Here is a 23,645-nt window from a genome sequence, read left to right as displayed (position 1 = left end):
ATATATATAAATATTAAGTTTAGTTTATTAACACTTGAATAAAAGGGACTAAGAATTAGCAATATTGATCTTTTGTTATTGTGACAATAAGAGAAGAATATCTAAAAAGACTTGCCAACATATAACTTTCAATACCCACAATCACTTTGCAACAAAAATTTGGTAAAATCCTTATAAATTAAGGTAAATCCAGATGATTTAATCTCTTGTTACAAGGCAAAGCTCTTGTGGCCAAGGGCTATTCACAAGTAGTTGGGATGGATTATTAGAAGGATATAAAGTTCTTAGACAAGAGAACTACATTTAGAGACTCATTAAATTAATTTACAGACTAAAATAAACCTTATTTACTCCAATACCTATACTTTATCTTTCTCCCCTTAAGGTAAACAAAAGTCTTAGTAGCTATTTTATCCTTATTTATTCCCTAAGGTTTTAAGGATCTATAATGATAGTATATCTAAATCTCATCCCATGGTCATATATACTACAATAAAAAAACATAATCTAAATTATTGTTTATGTCAATGATTATGTACTCATTTGCAACAATATAAGTTTTTAGCTAAGATTAAAAAGGTCTTTTCATCTCATTTTGAGATACTATTGACTCAAAATCCCAAGGATAACTCTGTTGTTCTCCACTAGAGCAAATACATTAAGGACATTCTCCAATGGTTTTCTATAAGTGTAGTACTCCTACTCTAATACATATGCTCACAAGTCTAAAACTCACTTGTGAAAGTTCTCCTTTGATAGAGCAAGTAAAACAAGAGATGGCCACTATACCATATTTCAATATTATGTGGTTTGTATAAGACCTAATCTATTTTACTCCATAAGCCTGGTAAGCCAAATAAATAAACAACATTAGATGGTTGTAAAACAATTTTTTTGTTACTTATGTGGTACTTCATCCTTTGGTTTGAGATACTTAGACTCCACACTATTAGTGACTCAGATTAGGCGGAATGTTCAGACTCTTGCCAATTATAATCAAGTTATATTTTAGCCATATTTTGGAGTGATAAAAAGCAAACAATGGTAGCCATGTTCTAGCTGTGGAGAAATATAAAGTAGAAAGTGTTAGTTCATCCAGTTATATGCATGAACATAAGACATACTAGAAGAAGCAACTATTTTGGATAGAATTCAATAAGGGAACTATTTTAACAAGGAAATCCTATCCTTTACACCCTAATCCAATTGGCAAAAAAAGTGATCAATTGTGGTGCCTAACACTCCAGAAGCTGTTACAAGCCATTCAACAGCTCTATACAACAATTCTTGTAAAATACCTAAGTCAACCAGTAGAATGCATGATAGGTGCCAAGCAAAGGTATCCCATATCAACCCACAAAAACACAAGTCATAGTATTTAGCTGTCCACCATACAGAAATGACAATAATGAGTAGAAAACTACAAGTACCTTGGGTATATGGTCCACTAAAAGAATTTGTGGAAGGCTAGGGCAATAAAATGCATTCAAGCAGTCACAAGCTAATATTTTCTTATGGATGCACATACATAATATATCTGGACTACAGCAAAAATGGAACAACTTAACCATTTGTCCTTAATGCTGAATTTGGTTGCAACAAAGTGGATTGAGATTGTAGTTATGGAATCTAGCTTGTCTAGATAAACACAATGCAATACATCCTCAACATCATATACACTACTTAAGATACCTTGCTGAGGACACCAGTAAAGGGTGGTGGCACAATCTGTGGTTCTGGAAAAGAGATCTACGCATGGATTTTGACACACTCCACGAAAATACCATAGATGTCCCAGATCATTGGCTTGAGAAGGGGCATGACACAAAATTACAACACTATTTATTGACCATCAACCCGTAATGGCTTATCGGTATTGCTAGCTACAACACCACCCTAGAATCCTGGCGCACTATCAAGTAGGACAACATCACCTACACTCAAAAGTTGGTAATTAGGAGGGATCCAAACTACCCTGGGAAAACCACATTGAAACTGCCCTAAACTTCACTCTACACTGCATAACATACAAACAGGAATGGGACAATGGCAACACCTGCAACTTTGCAAGTACCTTCACTGCCACCACAAACCTTCGCGATGAGCTGCTTGCCATCCTTCAGCCTGCATGTCCACAACTCCGCACCAGCAGTGAGGTCCTCGTGACTTCAAATAGCTGTTGCTGTTGTTGTTGCAAGAGAACCTCGTTCTCTTTCACTCCTTCCAGATTGAGCTGCTTGCAAAGATTGCCCAAAGGAGAGAAGCGTGCCAGAAATTGATCTGTCAATACCAAAGTGCAATGATCTAGCTGCTCGCAGGAACAGACCTGGCATGGTATTATCACGCCATAAGTTTTTTCATGGTAGTAGAGTTGAGCGACCAAGTTCCTGCATCCACGTTTGCTGAAGCACTCAAAGGCAGCCACATTTGCAACGAACTCCATGGTGGCTGCTTCTTGCAAAAAACAAAAGTGATTTCGTCGTAAGTATAGAGTGGGCTCACAGTGATGCCTTCCAGCTTAGAACTCAATCAAGCCTCTACAGTGTGAGAACATTCGGTGACGGATACCTGAAACCAGGAACGTCAGCCCAGTTAAAAGTCAGAGCTAAAGACACGACTTAAACTCACAAGACGTGGACACACGCCGGCCTCAATGACAGCTTCTCATCGTTTATGCCATCGGATACGGATGACAAAGCCCAGCATGCATCAGTAAGGACTACCACATCAGTCGAATGAATCAGCTTTTCTAGAGCAGATAAAGCAGGTCTCGACTGCGCTGCGGGATGCCAAGGATCTGGGCGTCTCGAGCAAGGCATTCAATGTTTTCAGCCACCTCCTCGTGGAGCTGAAAGGCAAACACAGCACAGATTCATGAGTTCTCTGTACCAGATAATTTATTCAGCATGAAGCAACACCGACCAACGATCGCAATTTGTATCGACATGCCTCGCACGCATACCTGCTCAAAGTTCGGCTGCGACTTGTCACGAAAAAAGGTTGATAGCGCCCACGTTGCGTTGCGCAGCATAGACAGCTTCGCATTCTCGTTCAGCTGTGCTAGCAACGGCATCATGGCATTGCTATTCAAGACGAGATCTCGGCACTTCGGAGAGTCGCCAGCAACATTGCCAAGAGCCTGTTGAGAGTAGATGCTCAGGTAGATGCTTAGCTAGGCAGTTAGGATGATGTGGCATTAGGCAGTTGCCACAGCCCATGTATATATAGCTTCATATATACAATATGAGCAGTCGTTGCCAGCAGTCGCTGCCTTTTGTATCATGGTATCGGAGCACAGATCTTGAGGACCTGTGAAGGATGAAGAAGAAGAAGAAGCTTCCAGATGCCAACGGCAGAAGCAGAGTAGCCTAGAGAGCAGCAACAAAGCAATGGCAGAGCCATACCAGCAGCGAGGAGTGGCAGATAGTAGCGACTCAGAAGCCCTGGAGCGGCAGAAGATGCTGATATGCTCCAAGAAAGGAGCAGCAGAGCAGCCAAGAAGCCCAGGAGCAGCAGAGCAGTGACTCAGCAGGCCGAGAAGCAGAACGGCGGCAGGAGTGGCCAAGATGCTCGAAGAGAGGAGCAGCAGCAGCCAAGTGAGCGGCAGCAGATAGCAGCGGCAGAGTTGGCTGAGAAGCCCAGCAGTGGCAAAAGAGCTCCAAGAGAGGAGCAGCAACAGCCAAAGGAGTGATGGCAAAGCAGCCAAGAGTAGCAGAGGCAGCAAGCCCTAGAGCAACAAGATGTAGTCGCTTTGAGTGGGAGTCAGTGGAGTACCACCAGTTCAGATGAGTTTTTTCTTTTTGCAGGTTTTCCTCATCAGTTGTATGCATGCTGAGCATCTTATGTTCAGGCTTTGTCTTAGTTTGTAGACACGCCTGAGTGGGAGTGTTGAGAGTAGATGCTCAGGTAGATGCTTAGCTAGGCAGTTAGGATGATGTGGCATTAGGCAGTTGCCACAGCCCATGTATATATAGCTTCATATATACAATATGAGCAGTCGTTGCCAGCAGTCGCTGCCTTTTGTATCAGAGCCCATACTGTCTGCGGTACGAGGCAATGTCAGATTCCAGGCTTTGGAAATACAAGTGAAAACCTCACCTGCTCGCGGACATCCTCACTGGGAGATGAAAGAAGCTGCACGAAGATAGGCACAGCTCCATGGTTTATAACCACCGTCGTGTGATCGGAAGTGCCGGACGCAATATTTGTAAGAGCCCAGGCAGCTTCGAACTGCTCATTAAAACTCCTATTAACGACCCAAACACCGCAAGGAAAAAAAATGGGCATACCTGAAGCTGGTGGAAATCGTGGCGCTTCAAAAACTCTACAAATCGAGGAACCACGCCTGCCTTGATGACCTCTTCGATCGGAGGGCTTCGCTCTTCACAAACACCCATGTCAGTACCAAGAAAAGATAGACTTCCATCAAAAAGAACAAGGCAGCTACCAGACAGTAGCTTCAGGTGGGATCGTCAGACCAGACACGGCTCACCAGAAACCCTGCTCGTGATCTAAACACGACGAATTCAAATATTGTAAATTCTCCAATGCTGTAAAAACGATGGAGGAATTCGCCCTGGGAAGTGTTTCAAAGAATTCAAGCCATGAAACTTCAATCTTCCTTTGTGGAGCTTCAACTAAAATCGTTGATTAATTTACAACAATGGACCATTCTCCGTAGTGTATATCTGAGATCGTCTTTGTCAGTTCCAATCCAAGTCTTTAGGTACGCTTACGCCGTTTTTTTAGCATTCCTTCGACGGGTTGGATCTTGCACGCCAAATGCTTTCCGCAGATCTCTCTCTTGCAGCAGCTTGGAATCGAGATTCGCGAGCGCAGCTCCAGCGCGCGTGGGAGTGTGTTGCAAGATTGAATGATCAATCTAAAACAAACACAAAGAATCTGTCCAGAGATATTTAAGTCCAAGCGTTCCCTAAGCTCTGCTAGAGCGGTGCATAGACCTGGGATTAAGAGGCTCCAGCGAACAAAACAAACTCAAGCCTTCTGGTACCAAGCCTCCATGGCTGCAAGAATGTGACCTCGCTTGGACGCCTGGAATACCGTACTTCCGGGGAGAGCTCGAGAGAACCAGCTTGTTTAGACTCGTGGTCACGTAACATTTTTTGTGTCCCTGAGACTATCTCGTCTCTCGCGTGATATTGGAATTCAAACGAATGTGGTTGTTGTGACGGCCTGCTTATGGTTGGGTCAAAAGGATTGATGCGAGGAATTGCTTTGATAACCTTGCTCAAAAGAACTTATTTCCTCGGCTCCGTATGCCCCAGCACAGCATCGTCTCTTGGGTATTTCGATAAAGTATGGGTTTAAATGAATGGTTTAAAAAGTCAACTCAACCATTTGCTGCGCTCGATCTAGCTCACCGCAAGAACCAACACACTCCAGGACACCTCGAAAACATTCACACGGTAAAGATGCCCGGAGCGGGCATATGCTTTTCATGATTGCGGTTGTCACCACTACATCGTGCTCGGGCATGTCATTACCTCGTCTCTTTGAGGCATCCTTTCAAACAGGACTGCATTTGCCCCGTTTGCAGGAGAGAGGAGAAGAGAGATTTGCTTGGTCCGCGATGTGAATAGCGTCAGTGATCTGTGGCAGACGAAGCTGTGATGGTGTGAAGTCGAGTCCAGTTTGTGTCATATATATGTTTTTCGGAAGCAAGCGCAAGAATCAGAGTCCAAGCATCTTCCAAACAATCTTTTGCGTGCTGGGCATAAGCTCGGATCATTACATTGACTTATACGCCTCCAGATGCCCTGTCTGGGCATACATCACCACAGCATCTCTGGCCGGCATCTTCTCAAAAGCCTCCTCGACGCAGTCAAAGCTGGCGATCCAAACCTTCAAGTCTTCCAAGGAGTTGCAAAAAGCTTGAAGCATCAAGGACATTCAACTCATTCATGCATTCATTCATTTAAATCCTTGCATACATCGAATTTGTAATAGACTCTTTTATAACCCAAAATCCACTCCTTGTAATAGTAGCAGCGATGACGATCCTCGGACAAAGGAGGAGACGCCACCGCCACAACAACGACCACCGCACTTAGCACGTCCGGCTAAACAAAGACAAGAGCACCGTCTCAAATACGAGACGTTGCTTTGACAGCAAGAGCTTGCTGCTGTTCTACAAGACCCTCTCCTTCCCCCGGTGGGTCTGCAAAAAGCTTGTCGACCATCGACTAGCTCAAACTCAACTCGACTTTACACCAGCACAGCTTCGTCTGCCACAGATCGCGGATGCTGCTCACATCGCGGACCAAGTAAATCTCTTCTCCCGACTCGATGATGTTCTTCTACCACAGAAACACCAAGTCAGTCACTCGAGAGATCCAGGGAAAGGAAAAGACATACCTCAACCGAAATTAAAGCCACCGCTTGGCACAGTAGGCTGATTCCCGAATGCAAATGGTCCGGGGGCCGGAGCTACACCTGGAGCGACGTTCTCCTCGTCCTCCTCCACCCAGTAGCTGTTGAGGATCTTGATCACCTTGTCATATATCTCGTTGTTGTCGTGGGTTTGCAGCTTCTCGATCTTCTCCAGGCCCTCCGCCTCGTCGATGAACTTAGCGTAGATGTTGATGGAGCCAGTGTTTCCCAGGTCCTTCTCCGTCTCGCCGACCTTGAGGATGTTTTCTAGGCCCTCCAAGGCCACCACAATGATCTTGGCATCGGAACAGTTGAGAAGGTCGCACAGAGGCTTGATGCATCCCTGGTTCACGAGATACCTGCGTCTCCAGAGTCAGATACAGCGTCTCAGCGCATTGACAACCTACTTGATTTGTTCATGTGTACCGCCAGAGGTTGCATTGGAAATAGCCCACGCTGCCTCTTTCTTTATGTCAAACTCTGCGTTGGCAAGAAGTTCCACGAGAGGCGGAATGATGTTGGCTTCAATGACGGCCTGAATTTGGTCCTTGTTGCCGGCAGTGATGTTCGAGATTGTCCAGCAAGCCTCCTTTTTTATGCTCTTCTTGTAAACATTGGTAAGAAGATGTAACAAATATGGCAGCGCTCCATTGTTTATGATAAACTGGAAATAAATTTAAAGACAGGCGTAAGAAATATCTAGGATGTTCCGTTTCAAGTTTACCTGCGTTTGGACATCGTCACCAGTCACAATGTTTCCCACCGTACGAAGAGCAGGAATGAGAACATTCGGTGAAGGATACCTGGAACCAGGAACGTCAGCCCAGTTAAAAGTCACAGCTAAAGACACGACTTACATGAGTAGACTCACAAGACGTGGACACACACCGGCCTCAATGACAGCTTGAATCTTATCGTTTGTACCATCGGATATGTATGACAAAGCCCAGCATGCATCAGTAAGGACTTCTTCGTCAGTCGAATGAATCAGCTTTTCTAGAGCAGATAAAGCAGGTCTCGACTGCAAGAAACAACACCGACCAACGATCAAATTTGTATCGACATGCCTACAAATGACCCACATACCTGCTCAAAGTTCGGCTGCGGCTTGCCACGACAAAAGTTTGATAGCGTCCACGTTGCGTTGCGCAGCATAGACAGCTTCGCATTCTCGTTCAGCTGTGCTAGCAAAGGCATCATGGCATTGCTATTCAAGACGAGATCTCGGCACTTCGGAGAGTCGCCAGCGACATTGCCAAGAGCCCATACTGCCTGCGGTAGGCAATGTCAGATTCCAAGCTTTGGAAATACAAGAGGAAAAAATCACCTGCTCGCGGACATCCTCACTGGGAGATGAAAGAAGCTGCACGAAGATAGGCACAGCTCCATGGTTTATAACCACCGTCGTGTGATCGGAAGTGCCGGACGCAATATTTGTAAGAGCCCAGGCAGCTTCGAACTGCTCATTAAAACTCCTATTAACGACCCAAACACCGCAAGGAAAAAAAAATGGGCATACCTGAAGCTGGTGGAAATCGTGGCGCTTCAAAAACTCTACAAATCGAGGAACCACGCCTGCCTTGATGACCTCTTCGATCGGAGGCCTTCGCTCTTCACAAACACCCATGTCAGTACCAAGAAAAAATAGATTTTCATCAAAAGCTACCAATTGACAGTAGCTTCCGGAACTGGGTCGTCGCCTCGACTTGCAAGTTGGGATCGTCAGACCAGACACCGCTCACCATCACGGGCAAGCTCTCCAGCTGAAGGAAATCACACCACCAGTGAATCAAATCACCCTCGCCCCAATCCAGAGACGCGCATACCTTTCTCTCCACGATCGATCCGGGCGTCATAAAGTGCTGCGGCTGCATGCCCTCTCGCCGCTTCTTCATGAGATTCTCGTCGCGCTTGTTCTTGCGGATCTCCACCATGTTGTCCTCGCGCTTCCGGCGCGCCTCATCCGGATCGACGGCATTCTTGTATCCTTTCTTTCTCACCTCAGTGCGAGCTTGCGGCCGGAGCGACATCCTGCGAGAGCGCCGGCGGAGCGAGCCACGACCAGACGGGCACACCCTAGCCGCAAAGCATCAAACCCTAGGCTAAGGAATGGGGCTTATTAGAAAAAATGGAGGGCCACGATTTCTTCGTCCATTTAAGAAACAAGAGAGAGAGAGAGAGAGAGAGAGAGCGGAGCTTTTTTCTTCTTCTCCTATGGTGGCGTTCTCCAAAGAATGAGAAAACAAAGCATGGATTATTTCTCCTTTCATTAGTGGCGTCCTTCGTTTTCTTTCTCGGCTCTCATTCCATCCATATTGACATAAACTTTAGCTCCACTTCCATCTTCTTCATCGTCTTCTTCTTCTTCCTCCTCTTCCTCGTCGTTTGGACGATCATCATCGTCATTCTCGTGAGCAGCAGCCTGCCGGAATTCCTCGCTGATAAACACCCTCACATTCTCCTCGCGATCGTTCTGATCGCTCGCCGGGCTTGGAAACTCCTCGTCGGGATCATCATCCTCACTTCCCAGCTCCTGGAGATCGTCGTCACCATCGTCGAGCAGCGAGCTGGACACCGGGAGCTGGAAAGCAGCGTCCAGTTCGTCTTCCACAGCCGACACTGGCGATTCGTTGCTCGACCTCGACGTCTCCAGCAAGTGGTGGTGGTGATCGTCCACCTCGTGAACTTCCTGGTCTTGAGCTACATGATGATCCTGGTGGTGGTGGTGATCCTCGTCTCCCGAGAGAGCGGCCTTGGGAATGAGAGTAGCGTCGTGATGATCTCCGTCTTCCGAGAGAGCGGCCTTGGGGATGAGAGTGGAGTCGCGATGATCCTCGCCTTCAGAGAGAGCGGCTTTGGGAATGAGAGTGGCGTCAACAAGATGATCCTCGTCTTCCGAGAGAGCCGCTTTTGGAACGAGAGTGCCGTCGGACTTTCGAGAGCTGTGCTCCGATCCTACCTCGGCAGCATCATTTGCGTAGTTCTCCGGGGCCGTGAGCTCGGGAGAAACAAATTGATCTGGAACTTTACTCACGTCGTATTCGTCGCTCGAGCGCCGGGCAATGATCTTCGGTGGAGCTTCAGTGCTGGACGAACCCGATCCCCTCCTTCCCAGCTTGGGAGACTTTGGCCGCGTCGGAGGTGTCTATAGACAAAGAAACATGCAAGTCATGCCCGTCTAGCCAGGAAAGCAGCAGCAGACCTTTTTCACGTCTATTCTCACAGGCGGTGGCTCCTGATAGAACTTCGGCATTGGTGTGGCTTTAAAGGTTTGATCCTTGCGCAGCTTCTTTATTTCCGCTGCCACTTGTTGCTGTAGAGCCAAGCTTTCACCATCAGCAAACGCAAAGGAAAGAAACGGCACTCTCGTGCTTATATACCTGGGTGCTGGCTTGGATTCGGTTCCGTTCCGCTTCTCTTGCTCTCGTTTTCTCCGTTAAGTTCGCATAAAACTGGAACAGCGAGCCACGAACCAATCACTCAATAATAACGAACAGTCACGATCCAGGCACCAGGCTTTTAAAACCACGAAAAACCATACCTCCATTCTTTTCTGAGCACGCTCATCAGATCTAAACACAAACTCGGCCTTGGACTTTGGAGTGAGTCCTAGACTATCAGGACTGCAGAATAAAAAAGCTCCAATCCTTTAGACATCCAAAACCAAACTGAAGAAAGAAAGAGAACTCTACCTCGGAGAAGCAGCGAAGGTTTTCGCTAGATGAGCAGCAAAGTCTCCTTTCTTGGGCGTGCTCTTCTGCGGAACCAGCTGAGCCAAATGATCGTGAGAAAGAACACCCAAAGCACAAGGCTACCTGGGAAATCTTTGACGGGGTGGGAACACCATTGCCAGTGGGCTTTGATCCGGCGGCGGTGGCTCTCTTCTCGGTCGTGAGAGAAAAGGGCTGCGGCACAGTGAAGTTGGATCGAGAAGCCTTCAAGCGAGGAGTCGATGCCGGAGGCGAGCAGCCTTTGAGGAGAGAATTTCTCTTCCCTTTCGGTGCCCCAGCTCCAGCTCCAGCTCCACCGGCGGCAGGGAAGAGTGATTTCTTGTATCCATTGCCGTTACCCTGGCACATTTATTTCGATCCCAGCGCCGATCGTCAGGGATCTTTACACCCTAGAGGAAGCTTTACCTCGGCGTGGTTCTTTGGAGCAGGATCTGGATCATCCTGGATTGATCCGAGCCGCGGCTCCGAGCTGTCCGGCAGCGCCTGGGAACCTAGATCGGCAACCGCGCCTGTCGCATCTCCCATGAGATTTCCGTGTGATCCTCAAGAAAGATCCACTATAAAGAACTCTCGATCAATGCCGGATGGAAAAACTCCCCCTGGGGAGGGATCGAAGAACACGACAGAGGAGGCGAGAGAGAAAAGAGAGAAAAGAGAGAAAGAGACCGAACCGAATCTACACAAAATGTTGGTGCTTGCGATTAAAATGTCTGGCATATTCCCATGGCTAAGGACTCGATCTAAATGCGCACCCTTAATGGCATCCCTTAAAACCCTAACTAGGGTTTCTTGGAAGGAAAAAGGTCCAAAAATGACACGCAGCGGCAACACAGATCAGACTGCGTTGTCCCGCGTGGCAGAATATTTTGTGACCGTTGACTCGTATTAGAGCTTACTAAAAGAATATACTTACAAGTCAAAAAATCTTAGACCGTTGACTCTCTCTTTTCAATCCTTTGCCGGGAGAATGCAGCGATAGGCCTGCTTGGGATGCGAATCCACGGCGCTTTGCAACGCGCTCTCCGCTCCAACGCCGTTCTTGAAGAGCTCGTCGTAGAGGCACGAGATGAAGGCCGACAATCCCCGCTCCTCCACTTCTCGCCTCTCCATTTTGTTCTCGCTCCCCTCGTCAATGTCACTGTCCTCCCAATCGCCCTCGTTGTGGTGGACGAACTCCACCCCGTCCTCCTCCTCCTCCTCCTCCTCGCCAATCTCAAAGTCGGCCTTCTCTCCTCCACATTCGGCGGCTTTCACTTCCGGCGGCTCGGCAATGGGAGCGATCACGGCCTTGGCTCCTGCGTCCAGTATCGCTTTCACCAGGCTTGGGATCGGGGCATACTTTCCGGTGCACACCACCACTCTGTCTCTCCATGCCCCTACCTACACAGTTTTTCATCAAGCGTAAGAGATGGACGAGTAGAAAACTAAACAAACAAACCATCCACCGGACGTCGTCTGCTGTGAGATGAGCATCGGGAAGTACTCTACGAAAGAGGTACGATCCAACTTCCTGGCCATCGCTTAGCATCTACCATTCACCCGTGTCAGAGATCCTCTAAGGAAATAGCTTACAATACCTGCATCCGACCCATAAAACAATGTAGCGCTCCATCTAGTACGAAACGAGGGTGTCTTGACACCAAGTCTTCCAGCTTAGTGTACGTTGGAAGCTGGACGTTCTTGCTCCCATGGCTCTTTACAAAGGACTGGCGTATGCTTGTTGTCACCTTCTGGAGAAATTCCACGCCCATGTCGCCTGGCTCAGCTACTGCAAAAATGTCAGTCCTCCAGCTGCAAGGGAAAACAGAGTTGATCAGCAAGCAAGTTTTTGTGACTAGAAAGATTTACCTCAGGACTAGACCGATCTGGTCGCTGTGTAATGCCAAATGCACTACTCCAATCTGGGGAGAACTTCGGATCTTCTCGTGCAACGTTGCCACTGGACCATAAAGCTGCCGAGGTCCCAAAGGAGGCGAACCTGGAGGCGTGTGAAGTTGTTTTGAACCATCAAGGCTGAGAGGTGGAACCTCCGAGCGGCCCAATATCTGTGAGGCGATGTCAGGACTGAATGGAAACGGTGTGCTTGAAAATAATGGCGACGTCAAGGGCGTGAACGAAGAAGCTGCCGAGCGTAAGGTTCCACCGGAGCTACTAACGACCTCAATCTTGATGCTGTTGCGAGCACAATAGCCTTCCAAAGTTCGAGTATGCTTGAAAGGCTTCGCCATCTCGGGACTACGGGATGCTTCCACGAGAAGAAGTCGGCGTCTCCATCCCAGTCCTGGACGACTGTCATTTTCTGCATTGCATTCAAGAAATTGCATCACTCAGCATCATTGAAAATGATTACGTACTCTTCGAAGGCCATCCCTTGGCTGCTGGTCGGGCTCCTTCTTCTAGTGACAACTTCAGTAGGCGGTCACAGACTGCATGAAATGAAGCAATATTCGCATCGATATACTCTTGAGTAGCTGCCTCAAGTTTCAGCCAAACAGCCGGATCAGTTTCGTCCAGTTCCATAATGCATCGCTCGTCAACTGGAAAAGCAAGCATGAGTACGAGAAGAGCCTTTTCATAAATACTAACTAGGATTAAAACGATAATACTGAAGATCGGGAAGCAAAGGCAGAAGCGTGTCCAAGGCTTCTTCTACCCGCTCGACAGAGCAGGCACTCTCGATCAAAACCTGGCCGGTATCTAGATATCGCCAGCCTCCTTTTCCACGAGCCTGAAATCCTAGCAGTTCAGTGCATTGAAACGAAAAGGAAAAAAGACCACAGAACCTTTGTTGGAACATTTCCGCATCCAACGGACACTAAGCATGCAATAGAAGTGTCTGGCCAAAGAAGCTGTGCCTCTCGAATTGCAATCAAAGCTGGGTTATTTGCAACGATAGCTCCGTCCTGCCATCGATTTGTATCTGCCAAAAAAAAGAAAAAGAAAAAACATATGGCTACTGCTGCATTTTCGATATGTACCTATAGAGAAATCATCCAGGTAGTAAGGAGCAGCAGATGATGCCCTTATAGCCTCCCATATACGGTGCTTAGACGATCCCAAAAATGCACATCTTTTCGGACCTACTTGAGTTGTTAAAGGAGCGGCAGTTGCAGGTGTTCCTGAAACTGATACAGCTGGTCCTTCCTTAGTCCATGGAGCTGTCTCGATAGTTCCCGCTGGGTACTATTCTAAAAGTTCAGCGAACCGTGTTAAACTCACAGAAAGTGTTACGTACCTGGTAATTTCTGAACACGAATGGTTGGGCTGGTATGACACTGACTAGCGACGATACCACAAATACCTTTGGAACCCCTTTAACTGCAGATTCTATCAAAAGGTCGCCCTCTTCATCCGCGCAAAGCTCCCTTAGGAGGCGTTCAAACTGGTCTGCATGATGCTGCAGAGAAAAAGACTGCCATCAATAAAAGAAAAGTAAAAGAGATTAAGCGCCTCACCTTAGAGCCATGCACCACAACACGAAAATTCTGTGACGAGCTTTTATAGAGTTGATCTAGTTTCTCTCTCCAAGTGGCTGCTTCATTGTCCTTTGGAATCGGCTCGGCAAACACTACTTTTCCTGAAATGTATGAGGATCAGAAAAGCAGCTTACAAAGAATTTGAAGTACACACCCAGCGTCTTGTATATCTCTTCGCATTTGTCAAGGCTAAACTGTTTGATTGCAAGAGCAATGGCAAGCATTCCACCCGTCGATGTGCCACATATAAGATCAAACATCTCATGAATCCGTTTTCCAGTTCCTTGCTCAATTTTCCTAAGCATCTGCACGGTTGCAAGACCCCTCATTCCACCCCCGTCCATGGCCAATATTCTCAAGCCTTGCTTCGAAACAGAACGGGCTTTTGTTGCTCGTCTGAGATACTCATTCTCACCTGAAATAGAAATATACGACTTGAAAAGGCGACTGGAGAGAGCACTCGTTACCTAGTATAGCTAAGGCCCGTGCAGCGGACTTGGATATACGTGAATCTGTGGCACCAGATAGACGGAAAAGCAAATCTCGTAAGCTTTCTGAAGTTACCAGTAACTGTCTGTTCTCTCGACAGAATGCAAGATTTCCTACAGCTAACAAGGCTTGACGTTGTACCTGTACACCGAGCTTAGTTGTAATCTCAAAAACGGAAAGACCAACCTCTATGTTCTCATGAGCACATAGCTGTTTTAGACGCCTCAAAATGTCCTTAGTAAGCATCTTCGACGCAATGACATCAGACGAGAAAGCAAGGTTGACAATAACTTTCAGAACCGAAGTAAGAAGCTCGGGAGCCGTGAACTTCAAAACAGTTTCAATGGACTCGACAGTATCAGCCTTTATTAGTCGTAGTGCTATGGGGTTTTCTGTTGCCAAAGACGAGAGTGCCACGCACGCTTGCTCAACCTGAGAATTTCAAGGCTATTGGAAACAGGAGCAAAAGTTGAGCTCGTACGTACCACGTGGCGATTGTCACTTAGTATCATGCTTAAGAGTTGGCGAACAGCACTTTCGTCCTTTCCCATTTCTGCACGGTTGCCAGGGTCTTGAGCAATCTTCGCAAGCGCTGATGCCAAAAGAGGATGTTGACAGGACGAGAACCGAAATACTAGAGCAAAAAAGGCGCTGAGTTTGTGCTTTGATTGAACAAAATACGACGCATTCTCGGTCTGCAAGAAGAAGGTAAACAAAATCAATACACACGAACAGAAGCATACCTCAATGTCTATGGCTATGTTGGATAGATCTTCGTCTGCTTTTATGTGAACATTTGCAAGCGAAAGAATGCGCAAGGCTTCGCACGGTAGGATCTCAGGCAAGAATTCCAAGGGATTGCCAAAAAGTTGTAGCAGCCTCAACTTGGTCATTGCTCTGGTAATCAAACAGCGACCACTTCAGCCTCCTTGCAAGAGGAGATGCATCTACCAAGACCTGAAGTCAAGAAGAAGGCGCAGCAACTTGTTATGCTCCAGAGACAATTCTTCTAATGCCGCGCATTGCTTGAGCTCAGCTGAAAGAACAATCATATGATATATAGTACCTTCAAAAGGAAAAGACAAGAAGAAACTACTCACCAGGCAACGAAACAAGCATGTTATGATCCACACGTAGAACTTGCAAATGCGAGAGCTGCCCGATCGCCGCTGGAAGAGCGCTGATTTTGTTATTGTCAAGCAGGAGCTTTCGTAGCATTGGCAGCTTGGTCAATTCCAAAGGAAGCACCTGCATTGTCGTTTGTATGAATAGAGACGTCAAAGATAAAGACCATACCGTGAGCGAGCAATTGGCAAGATTTAAAGTCTGGAGCGCGTGCCACTGCTGCGAATTCGCAAGTGCGCTATCGGCGAAATTGGCTGGCCCCAAAAGCTTGGATAGAACTCCAAGATTTTCCACCGGAGGGCCTCCCGACCCGATGCTTCGCGACAGCGATAAGACCTTGAGATGCTCACGCTTCTCCCTCACTCCCATGCTCACTCTCACCCTCACGGCGTCCGGATCCTCCAAATCCAAGAAAAGCCTCACGCATACCTCGTCCCGGGGCGTCGGTAACGCCACCATGAGCTGGGATTGGAGCTTGAGAGCGGTCTGATCGTCGTCGTCGGCGGCCGACCAGTCGAATTGGAAGCGAAATCTACATTCCGATGCTAGATCTGCCGCATCGGGAAGAACAAGATGCGCGAGCTGCTTGCGCTTCTTCCCTTCCTCCTCCTGATCCTCCTGCGCCTTCTGGCTCTCTCTCTCAGATTCCTCAGCCTTGTCCTGCCTGCTGCGGAGATTAGTGGATTGCTCGCCATAGCCGAGCGTGAGGTGGAATGAATCGACCGGGCGCTTCCAGCCCAGCCCCCAAGACATTCGCTAGCTGAGAAAATGGGGACTATAAACCCTAAAGCTCCGCTGACGTGGACTATCAATGTAGATGTGGCATTTCTTACGTGGCAGTGCCTGACGATAATTTCAAAGGTAGAATCACTTTCCCGCCTTTTTAAAACCCTAGTGGATTTAGGGCTCTTGGGCCGCCTGATCTGGTGGGCACGATCTGCTTAATCGCGCGGAGGGCGATGGTACATTTGCGCGCGTGGAGATGCGGGTGGGGTCAAGGAGGGATGTGGGTGATCTATTGCCTGGCGGAGTTTCTCAGCGTCGTGGGGGCCGACTCGAGCATCACACCGCGGGATGCTGTGATCAGGACACTGACATAGGGTACGATCCCGGAGTTTGTCAGGCAGGCAAGCATTCTGGGAATCCGTGAAAGGATTGAGCTGTTGCTGCGGACGTGCAGGCTTGCTCGATGCCAAGGGCCGGACGATAGGCAAGTGCTGGAAAGACTGGGAGAGCCGTGCTGTTGAGAGAGTGGCTCCGGTGGACGCTGGTGAGCTCCAGGCTGAGGAAGAATAAGCGTCCGGGTGCTCTTTGCGTTTGACGAGGCCAGGATACTGCTCGACCACAACCTGTATTTGCCGCGACAAGCTGTTTGGAGGAGCCGGTGCTTATGGCAAGCACGTAAGCGGTCAGGCTGAGCTGTCGGAGACGATGGCACTTGCAGTGCTGGGATCCCGGTGTGTTCTCAGCTTTGATCCACGTTGTTCCGTGGTTTCTACGCTTGCCTTATGACGCTTTTCAAGGTGGATGGGAGCAGATTGGCCTATGGAGCCAATAGTTTCACTGGCGACGGCACGTATCATGCGCAAGTGGGATGATGAAGGACGCAGCAGGGAGCTGTATATCCCACTTGAAAAGGCCATGAAGAATGCAACGGTGAGCTTATAGCGCGGATTATCATACTCCGAGCTTCTGGGGACGTCGTTGCTGAAGCTCGTCGGCCTGGAGAAGGTGACTGACGGGGTCAGGCAGCTCGCAAACTCCAAGCTCTGCTTCAATGCATTCCACAGGATCCACAAGAAGAGCTAAGGAGCTCATGACGCAGCAGGACGTTGAGGGGCTGCGGAAAGGCACAGTGCGGTTGTGGCCGAGGCTTGCAACTGCGGAGACGAGCATTTCATCACGGATGACAAGGGAGTCGTGAGGGTGCACAACCGGGTCAAGTGCAGGCAGTCCGATTCTGCGATTGCTGATCTTGCAAGGGAATCTCCGCCTTTCAGCGGGGTGGCTACCACGGAGTGTTTCTTGACCCTTGACATCAAGGTAAGCTCTATGGCTGATGATAAGGTGACGGTGGTGGATCCTTTGCGCGTGCAGCAGGCAGTGCGATCCAACATGGGAGGCAGAGGCAGGCCGTGAGGCGGAAGCGAGGACCGAGATGGGCACCCGCGCCTGTTTGGGGCCTGGAAGTCGTGGCTTGATCTTGTGGAATGTGCTCCGGTGGACACTTCAGCGTTGGATCCAGGCAAACCGTTTGAAAGGTTGAGTGTCCATTCCCTTTCAAAAATCTGGGTAGACGTTAGATGATAGAATAGAAGAAATTTCCACCTTGGAACGTGTTTTTGTTGATATGATTTTTCTAAATAAAATTCTCTTGCCTTTGTCATTATCATCCTTGTTCATTGGTCGCTCTGGACCCTTGCAAAGTTTCGCTATTGCGTGCCAAAAGGACAAAAATAGAACCTTGGAATAGTATCATCAACAGAATGTATTTCGTTTTATTCTAATTATTCAATCCTGGATCATGTAGAAATGCCACCAAGAACCATAAACATTAAACTAACCATTTCTTGTTGAGAGAGCTAGCTTTGTTGATATTTGTGACTTTGGTACTTCATTGAATACTTCAGCTATCAATGCTATCAATACATGCTTCTTTCCGTGGAATGGTGCACTTGGTGCAGCTCATCCCAAAGAACACCACCTTAATACAGGTTGATCATCTGTTAACTGTAGTATCTCCCTTTCCTGATATAAAATATTCTGGCTGCTTGTGAGTTTCGAAATTCCCTCAGGGAGACGCTTGATGCCACAAGTCTTCTGGGCTGGCTGCGCTCCACTTTTATCGTATGGACGTGGACGAAGGTGGCATCATTATGACGTTCACAGAAGAGATTTCCAAAGGCAGCTACATCACCATTTCACTTTTAGAGACACATAGACAATGCTTAGTTGTCAAAATAAGTGAAGAGGTGGATCTTCTAACCTTGAAACTATATCCCTTGGTTTTCCCTGACCCAAGCCCGGAGAAAGGATGAAAGGATACCTGCTCAGGCTACGCAACCGCAATTAGAAAATCGTAGCCCCGAGATTGTTTTGTTTCGTGTTTCCTTCTGCACATTCTGCGCCGCCTAATTTCTATGTGATTTTCTTTAAAAAATTATTATCTTTCTGGCCCTAGGAATTCCATTTTGATATCACTTCTGGTTTCGCCAGGATTCAAACAGGAAATGAAAGGAATTTTATGCAATAACCAGAAAGACAGATAGCAAAACCATTGCCCTGTTTGGCAAAGTCAAGCATATGATAATAACAGTTATTTCAGGACCCATCAAATCATCCTATCTACTGTTGGTGGGACATGCAGGTTCAAGGATGACAAGTAACTCATCGTGAAAGTTTATGGTGGCAGTGAGGTACTCACAAAGTCGCTGGCGTTACCGTGCTAGCCATATGTATAACGTCTTGCTGTATTGGCTAGGGCTCGATGCTAAGAAAAAGCTTGAACAAAAAGAGTGAGAATTATTTATCAGGTTATCTGCCGCTTAGAACGAGCTCCAATGTTGGTGTTAACAGAATTTTGGTAAGTTAAAAAGAAGGAAAGATCGGTTTTTATCTTTTTATTTTTTGTAGAAATGATCCTCAAAAAAGGCTAAAATGCGGGCGCACGTGACTAGAGGTCAAAGGTAGTCCTCTTTTCCCTTCCCTAGAAGCTTGACGTTGCAATTGTTTACTGGCAGAGGGAACTTTCCGCGGAGCGGTTGTGCGTACTTTGTTCTTCGAATCATCACTGGAGGTGCTGCTGCTCAACGCGCTGGGGGCGGACCTCTGTTTCTTCTTACTTGGTATCTTCTTTTGAACAAGGGATCTTCCTCCTATGAGACTGCTCCATACCATATGATATGATTTGCAGCCATATAGTTGTCGAGAATGGATCCTCCGGATCAAAAAGACCTGAGAAAGGCCAAGGACCTCGTGAACTTGCACAAACGTGCGAAAGATCAAGGATCCTTGCTGCAGGTCTGGATCGGTAGCTCGAAAGAGTGGATCCACTGCGACCTTGTTTCCCCATATGGTGAGCACTAGCGAGAAGAGCTGAAGGTGGCAGGACCTTCTTTCTGCTGGCATTCAGCTGCGATCCAAGGAATTCTCCAATCCAGATGGCCAGGATTAGCCGCGAGCAAACCCGAAGTTGGAAGAATTATGAAATATATCGTAAGAATGCTGCGCTTGTTCCAGAGCTTGAAGAGCTAATCTCCCTCGCTAGAATCTCTTGCACGATGCTCGAGACGCTGCTGCCACTCTCGCCATTGCCGCCGCCCACACCGCTCCTCTGCTTGAGCTTCGCAGCCAGCAGACTCGCACTCACCAGCTCCCTCGAGCCTGCTGCGCTGCTGCTGCCCTGACAAGCAGCCCCGGCCGCAGTGGCTCAAATCCCCTCGGTACCATACTGGAGATGTAGCACTGGACAGCCGCTCTTCCTCAGCTTGTCCGCGTGAGTTCCATTGCTGGATGCCACGAAAAAGTGATCCCCTGAAGGAGCTGAAGCCGTTGCCATCTTGGCATTAAACATGGCCACCTCTTCCAGCCCTTTGGTGTCTCCACTGACTGGGCACATTGCATTTAATGGAAAGGCACCATTTGCAACGCGCGATCCAGCCAACCACAAACATGTTGTTGGAAGATTTTATTTCCGACCCGCACCCTTGCTAATAAAAGTCCGAAGAATGATGAGGTTGTCGTAGTCCTGAACCTTTCATCCGGGAAGGTTGGTCTGCAAATTCAATATATGCTTCATCCAGAACGACAAGAAGTGGTAAAGCAAGAACGGCCATGAGATCCTCATCGATTATTAAACTGAAAAAACAGGAGCAAAAACATATACTTGACATACAAGATTTTCTTACTTACCTTGAAGTTGGATTGTTTGGCGATGTCAAAAAGATCATCTTTGGAGAGTGCTCCTTCACTGCCTGCACGATACCAGGAACATAGATGCGGAAGTCATGAAACCTCGGAACTATAGAAGCTTTAGTAAAGAACAGACCAAAGAAAATTGAATCACAAACAAGATGACGCTTACAGCGGCATCAAACGCATACATTGTCAAAGTGGGAGGACAATCCACAATCTTGTCACCACCTTCCAATGTACAACTAAAGAGATGAAGAACCATCTCGTGAAGAGCAAAAGAAGAAAAAGAAAAAACACGCTAGGAGTCGGTCACTTACCACTTGATCAAATCGATGAGCTCATCGGCACCGCAGCCAGCAAGAATGTAATCCATAGGCGGTCCCGAGGCTTCTGAAAGAGCTGCTCGAAGTCGCCTGCTCTCTGGATCTAAATGTTTGGAAAGTCCATTCCTCCCAAGGATCAAACAAACGAGGACTAGAAAAAGAAGAAGAGGGAAAAAATTCTAGAGCTCTTAATCTACATACTTCTGGTGGAGGCCCGTAGAGGTTCTCGTTAGCTTCACGATCTCTTTTGGAGACCTTCCAAGCTTGGCCATTCACAAGAGAGGAGAATTCGACAATCTTACCTCGAACGGCTCGATCGGCTTGGAAGGCGCCAAATCCAGCAAGTGCTTCCAGATGAAGCCAATAATGTATGAAAAAATTCCAATAATATGCGGGTCGCATTGGCATTGTTTCTCGGTCCGGTACACTGACTTACGAAGCGGTACTGAAACATTTTCTCGTTTTATCAGAGTTAGCTTATGTGACATCCTTTGCTTTTCTCTTTTCTTCTTTTGCAGGTTTTTCAAACGACTGCTGTCGGTCTGGGCCGTCGGAGGCGATCCATTCAACGGAACGAATTTCGTGGACTGTTGGGAGCGTTTTGTCCAGGATTCACAAACGGAAGGTATTACGCTCTCTTATTTACGCTGCGAGTGTCGGTTCAAGTCCTTTCCGCTTTGCCAGGCATTATTTTGATTGGAGAGATCGGTGGAACCGCGGAAGAGCATGCTGCGCAATTTATCAAGGTGAAACTCGATCTCTTAATTTGTATAACGCCTTGGACATAACTTGAGGAGGACACTCTTGCAGGAGAGTGGGACGGAAAAGCCTGTAGTGTCCTTCATTGCAGGATTGACAGCCCCGCCCGGGCGTCGAATGGGTCACGCTGGAGGTAAGCTTGAAATCTCAAGCATAAAAGATAAATGGTGTGTTCCTTGCAGCTATAATCTCGGGAGGCAAAGGCACGGCCCAGGACAAAATCAAAACACTGAAAGCTGCGGGAGTCACGGTTGTAGAATCACCAGCCAAGATTGGTGAAGCGATGCATCAGGAATTTAAGAAGCGAAACATGCTTTGACAATGTCAATCGATCGAGAGAGAGAGGCTAGAAATAACACACTATTTTTTGTTCTCCATTTTGATAGTCATTAAATACACTGTTTTAGATCAATGGTGGATGCTTTCCACACGGATTGGAGAGAAGTAACCATTCCCCGTGATATGGGACAGGATCTCTTGGATTGTGTTGTTTGTCTTCTTCATGCAGTTTTGGGCATGGATTTCCTTGGACATCTCCCGGATCATGCACGCTCTCGTCCCATCAAACATATACTTGAACAGCGTGCACAAGCTTCCACCTTCCTTAATCTGGACTCCATACCAGATCTTGTCTCCAGCACATCTAGTCGAGTGGCACAAGTCCTCGAGTCGCCTCATCAATCACCACCAAAAGCTGGGCGTTCCTCTTGTCATGATCGTCGCAATCTCTTCTCTCCTGGATGCAGTAGAGCTCCTGGGTGAGGAGCCTGTAAAGCTCTTGAGCTCCAGCGCAGTGGAGGTAGTCCGGTGCCAGTAGCTTGGATGTCGGTCGTGGCCAGAAGTCATGGAAATCTTGATGCCAAGTGATATCTAACCCATCAATGTTACATGCTACCTGATTTTTCTTTGGGATGCCCACTACTTCCTGGCGGCGCTTTCTCTTTGGGGCCCTGGCCGCTTGTCCCTCCTCCTCTCACTGCCTTTTCGTGTTCTTTCTCTTCTTGATCGCGTCGCTGTTACCTTTGGCGCTCTCCATCGCTGCCACGCTATGAGCTTTGGTCTTCTTGTCCACGCTCTCCATCGCTGATAATCCTTTTCGTCAAACCTAAAGGGTCTAGCAGTTTAATATTTAGAAATAGAAACCAAATATTGACAATTTCTTTCAGAATATTCCAAACACACAAAGCAAATTACTCGGTTTTTTGGGGATGAACAATTGACGAAGGATACAAGATCTCTTTCGCGCCGGGAACGTCCATGATCAGCTTGGCAGCAGGAACTTGAGTGCCAGGAGCCGGAGACACGAAGAGCAATCGATACGTCCACTCGATGAGCTCAGGAGCAAAGATTCTGTAGAGCAGCGTCACTCCATACCAGGAAGGCACACGGACGTAGCGAGCGCCACGGACTGTCCCCGAGAAGATTGCCTTGGCACACTCTTCGGCATAAGTGACTGGAACAGGTCCCACGGTGACCTGCGAGGAAAGGAAGTTGTAGATGTGGAACTAAGTCAGAACTCCAGTTTGGTTCACTTACGTCTCTCAGGTCAGGCATTGTTACGTGCTCGCCTTCGGCAGAGACAAACTTGCCTCGAGTGATCTCGCTCTCGACCCATCCCGGGGTTGCTATTGTGATACCAACGCTGTTTCCAACCTCGACACGCAGCGTGTCAAACAGATTCAGCAGCGCAGCTTCGGCGGCCTGGAGTTATTTGTTAAGCATCTAAATAATATATAAGTTGGAAAGCAAAGCTTACATTGTAGATGGCCAGGCGTGGCATTGGTAACCAAGCTGATACCGAAGAATTCACCACAACTTTACCTCCCGAGCGTTTGAGGTGAGGGAGAGCGTAGTAAGTAGGATAAACTGATCCCCAAAATGTGACATCCTAAACCAACAGCATTAAGTGACTTAAAAGCGAAATCCATACTTTACCATTATCGACTGAAAGCTGGACACATCAACAGCCTCCTCGAACAGATAGCTGTGCATGATCCCAGCGTTGTTTACTAGATGATCCACTACAGAAAGAAAATTCAGAGCAAAATAGGAAGTTCCCGATACTACAAAACTTACAGCGTCCAAACTGATGAACTGTCTCTTCAACAAACCGCTTGCATTCTTCCTCGTGCCCGAGATCAGCAGTCACGATTCGAACATCCATAGCACCGATCCTCTGACATTTACCAGCCACATCTCTAAGCAAGCCCTCTTGATTTCCGACCAATATCAGCTTAGCTCCATGGGAGGCATACTCATAGCTTAGTTTCTGCAAAACTCCAGCAGTGAATTAAAACCATAGAAAAGAAGCTGCTTACCTCCCCAATTCCCGATGTTGCTCCCGTGACAACCACAACCTTACCTCGGACATTCTCTCTGAAAACGAAGCTTAGAAACCAGTGGCAAGCATTCATAAAAGTCAGAGGAGGCCATGCGAG

The 23,645-nt window shown here is 47.6% G+C and overlaps 4 protein-coding genes, 1 long non-coding RNA gene and 1 pseudogene across 8 annotated transcripts; 1 reads left to right on the top strand and 5 right to left on the bottom strand.

Annotated features, from left to right (window-relative positions):
- Positions 1–5,905: 5,905 nt before the first annotated feature.
- On the bottom strand, positions 5,906–8,527 carry LOC9635041 (importin subunit alpha-1). 3 transcript variants are annotated; one of them, XM_024672359.1, is made up of 10 exons: positions 8,217–8,420; positions 8,057–8,153; positions 7,910–8,001; positions 7,718–7,849; positions 7,477–7,662; positions 7,248–7,411; positions 7,115–7,193; positions 6,798–7,054; positions 6,376–6,749; positions 5,906–6,314 (listed from the first exon to the last, which is right to left on the bottom strand). In XM_024672359.1, exons 1-9 carry the CDS (start codon positions 8,418–8,420, stop codon positions 6,377–6,379), a joined length of 1,584 nt encoding a protein of 527 aa, XP_024528127.1. In that variant the 3' UTR covers positions 5,906–6,314; position 6,376. The 3 variants fall into 3 exon arrangements, with proteins under 3 accessions (XP_024528127.1, XP_024528126.1, XP_024528125.1); XM_024672358.1 differs by having other exon boundaries at positions 5,906–6,317; positions 8,057–8,527; XM_024672357.1 differs by having other exon boundaries at positions 8,057–8,527.
- A 98-nt stretch (positions 8,528–8,625) lies between these two features.
- Positions 8,626–10,913, bottom strand: LOC9635040 (glutamic acid-rich protein). Of its 2 annotated transcripts, none has more exons than XM_002966911.2 (7): positions 10,527–10,913; positions 10,206–10,460; positions 10,083–10,159; positions 9,932–10,013; positions 9,771–9,842; positions 9,593–9,703; positions 8,626–9,535 (listed from the first exon to the last, which is right to left on the bottom strand). In XM_002966911.2, the coding sequence occupies exons 1-7, from the start codon at positions 10,644–10,646 to the stop codon at positions 8,660–8,662; spliced, it is 1,593 nt and encodes a 530-aa protein (XP_002966957.1). In that variant the 5' UTR covers positions 10,647–10,913; the 3' UTR covers positions 8,626–8,659. The 2 variants fall into 2 exon arrangements, with proteins under 2 accessions (XP_002966957.1, XP_024528128.1); XM_024672360.1 differs by having other exon boundaries at positions 10,083–10,147.
- Positions 10,914–10,985: 72 nt separating this feature from the next.
- Positions 10,986–15,987, bottom strand: LOC9631836 (phospholipase A I). The gene is made up of 18 exons (XM_002966910.2): positions 15,383–15,987; positions 15,187–15,334; positions 15,044–15,122; positions 14,830–14,983; positions 14,572–14,781; positions 14,273–14,518; positions 14,065–14,227; positions 13,752–14,012; positions 13,577–13,698; positions 13,357–13,518; positions 13,100–13,304; positions 12,905–13,041; positions 12,708–12,849; positions 12,476–12,658; positions 11,970–12,420; positions 11,699–11,912; positions 11,560–11,649; positions 10,986–11,501 (listed from the first exon to the last, which is right to left on the bottom strand). The coding sequence occupies exons 1-18, from the start codon at positions 15,962–15,964 to the stop codon at positions 11,070–11,072; spliced, it is 3,981 nt and encodes a 1,326-aa protein (XP_002966956.1). The 5' UTR covers positions 15,965–15,987; the 3' UTR covers positions 10,986–11,069.
- Positions 15,988–19,461: 3,474 nt separating this feature from the next.
- On the bottom strand, positions 19,462–20,813 carry LOC9635038 (annotated as a pseudogene).
- Positions 20,814–21,055: 242 nt separating this feature from the next.
- Positions 21,056–21,529, top strand: LOC112345381. The gene is made up of 4 exons (XR_002992027.1): positions 21,056–21,073; positions 21,133–21,194; positions 21,259–21,340; positions 21,390–21,529. It is a non-coding gene; the product is annotated as an uncharacterized LOC112345381 (long non-coding RNA).
- Positions 21,530–22,340: 811 nt separating this feature from the next.
- Positions 22,341–23,397, bottom strand: LOC9635037 (11-beta-hydroxysteroid dehydrogenase 1B). Its single transcript, XM_024672245.1, has 4 exons — positions 23,143–23,397; positions 22,964–23,095; positions 22,744–22,908; positions 22,341–22,682 (listed from the first exon to the last, which is right to left on the bottom strand). The coding sequence occupies exons 1-4, from the start codon at positions 23,197–23,199 to the stop codon at positions 22,398–22,400; spliced, it is 639 nt and encodes a 212-aa protein (XP_024528013.1). The 5' UTR covers positions 23,200–23,397; the 3' UTR covers positions 22,341–22,397.
- Positions 23,398–23,645: the final 248 nt, after the last annotated feature.

This window comes from Selaginella moellendorffii, unplaced genomic scaffold (genome assembly GCF_000143415.4).
Source record: "Selaginella moellendorffii unplaced genomic scaffold, v1.0 SELMOscaffold_8, whole genome shotgun sequence".
Lineage (NCBI taxonomy): Eukaryota > Viridiplantae > Streptophyta > Lycopodiopsida > Selaginellales > Selaginellaceae > Selaginella > Selaginella moellendorffii.
This window is presented reverse-complemented; position numbering and strand designations above follow the sequence as displayed.